The sequence below is a fragment of the Enhydra lutris genome, unplaced genomic scaffold (assembly GCF_002288905.1).
Source record: "Enhydra lutris kenyoni isolate GAN:26980312 unplaced genomic scaffold, ASM228890v2 scaffoldscaffold4120, whole genome shotgun sequence".
Taxonomy (NCBI): Eukaryota; Metazoa; Chordata; class Mammalia; order Carnivora; family Mustelidae; genus Enhydra; species Enhydra lutris.
Genome location: NW_019158204.1, coordinates 1 through 1,818, shown reverse-complemented (window position 1 = coordinate 1,818; position 1,818 = coordinate 1). Strand labels below are relative to the sequence as shown.

Here is a 1,818-nt window from a genome sequence, read left to right as displayed (position 1 = left end):
AGAACAACACAACGGAAGGCAATTGGCGCGCGGCGCGGGACTTGCGCGGCCCGGGCGGCGGCGGCGGCGGCGGCCGCAAGTACAGCAGGCCGCGGCGACGGTCGAAGCGCACCGAGCCCTGGCGCGGCAGGGGCGCGCGCGCGTCGCGGGGCAGCAGGCCCGGTTGTGTGGGCAGCGCGGGCAGCCCTCGGCGCGGGGCCAGGCGCGTGGGCGCGCGGCACACCGGACAGGCCACCGCGTCGCCGCCCCCCGCCGTGGCCAGGGACAGGCGAGCCAGGCACTCGAGGCAGAAGACGTGGCCGCAGTCCAGGCGCTTGGGCAGCTTGAAGACGCCGTCGAAGGGTGACACGCAAATGAGACACTCCACAGGGGACGCGGGGGTCAGGATGGGGCCCAAGCCGGGGCTGCCGTCCCCTTCCTCCTCCTCGCCGTCGTCGTCTTGGCCTTCCTCCCCGCCGGGTGAGCGGGGCGCAGAGAGTGAGCTCTGGGAGCTGGGGCCTGAGCCCTGAGGGGCCCGGGAGCGGCGGAGCCAGGGCAGCCGAGGGCAGGGCATCTGGACGGGACCTGAGGGGAGAGGCCCGTCAGCCAGGAACGCAGGCGGTGGAAGAGCGGAGGAGGGTCTGCGGGGGTCAGGAGCTGCACTCTGGAGTACAGAAGCAAAGAAGGGGGGTGTAGAGCCAAGGAGCAGAGGCTAGAATGGTAGGCGACTCACAGGGTAGAAGCAAAGGAAAAGGGTGTCCAGGTAGGGAGTTGAAGAAGCATCAAGACTGGAGGAGGGAGGGAGCAAGAGATGGGAGGAAAGGACTGGGGGACAGGGACAGACCCAGGGGGCATGGTAGGTCCTAAGCTTGACTTAGGTGGGGAAGAGGCAGAGATGACAGCTGAGGACTCATCACCAGGCAGGACCCCAGACAAGCAATGGGGAGGCTCCAACATGGAGAGGAACAAAAGATGGGGACCTCTAAGAACTAGTTCGATTCTGGGGGGGTCCATACCAGATCCCAGGAGGGGCAGATGAGGAAAAGAGGACACGCAAGCCTCAGGATTGGAGCCCAGCAACACAGAGAAATGACAGAAACCCAGAGCAGGTGCCAGAGATTCCCGACGACAGACCCCAGTGGGCCTTTGGGCTCTTCCTACCTGTTGGGTGCCACCTTCCTCTGCCTGGCACGTCTCTGCCAGTTCTGACCCCAGTACTTTGCCTACCAGCAGCTGCATACTAGGTGCCCCTCCCTGCAGAAGGTACTGCCTTGGTACCACTCCCTCCAGATCCCAGGTTCCCAAGGTACCTGTCAGACTTGTCTGACTGCCTGGCCCGCCCCTGAGACAGGTCCCTCCAGGATGAACACCAAGCCTGACGTTGGCCGGATGTTGGGGGCGGCAGGAAGGTGATAGATAGCACAGGGGGACAGGCCAGTGAGTCTGGTCCCATGGGTGGGCAGTAACAACCCACAACCCAAGTCTTCCATCACCTCATGAATCCACTTTCAAGCCACTGGTGGAATCAGATGAACCTGATGTAGCAGTGACTCTTTGGGTACCCAGGGTTGCTGCAGTCCTGACTAGTACACAAAATGCAGAGGCAGGGGCACCTGGGTGGCTCAGTGGGTTAAGCCTCTGCCTTTGGCTCAGGTCATGATCTCAGGGTCCTGGGATTGAGCCCCACACTGGGCTCTCTGCTAAGCGGGGAGCCTGCTTCCCCCTCTCTCTGCCTGCCTCTCTGAGCACTTGTGATCAGTCAAATAAATAATCTTAAAAAAAAAAAAGGGGAAAAAAAAAAATAAAGAGTGCACAGGCAGCCTGGGGCTCAGGGGGAAG

General features: G+C 62.4%; 1 protein-coding gene across 1 annotated transcript; it reads right to left on the bottom strand.

The window, feature by feature from the left end:
- Window positions 1–13: 13 nt before the first annotated feature.
- On the bottom strand, window positions 14–1,613 carry LOC111140575 (ring finger protein 225; the record flags this gene model as incomplete). The annotated part of the gene is made up of 1 exon (XM_022492786.1): window positions 14–1,613. A coding segment is annotated over exon 1 (540 nt), but the record flags the coding sequence as incomplete, so codon positions are not given.
- Between the last annotated feature and the right edge of the window lie 205 nt (window positions 1,614–1,818).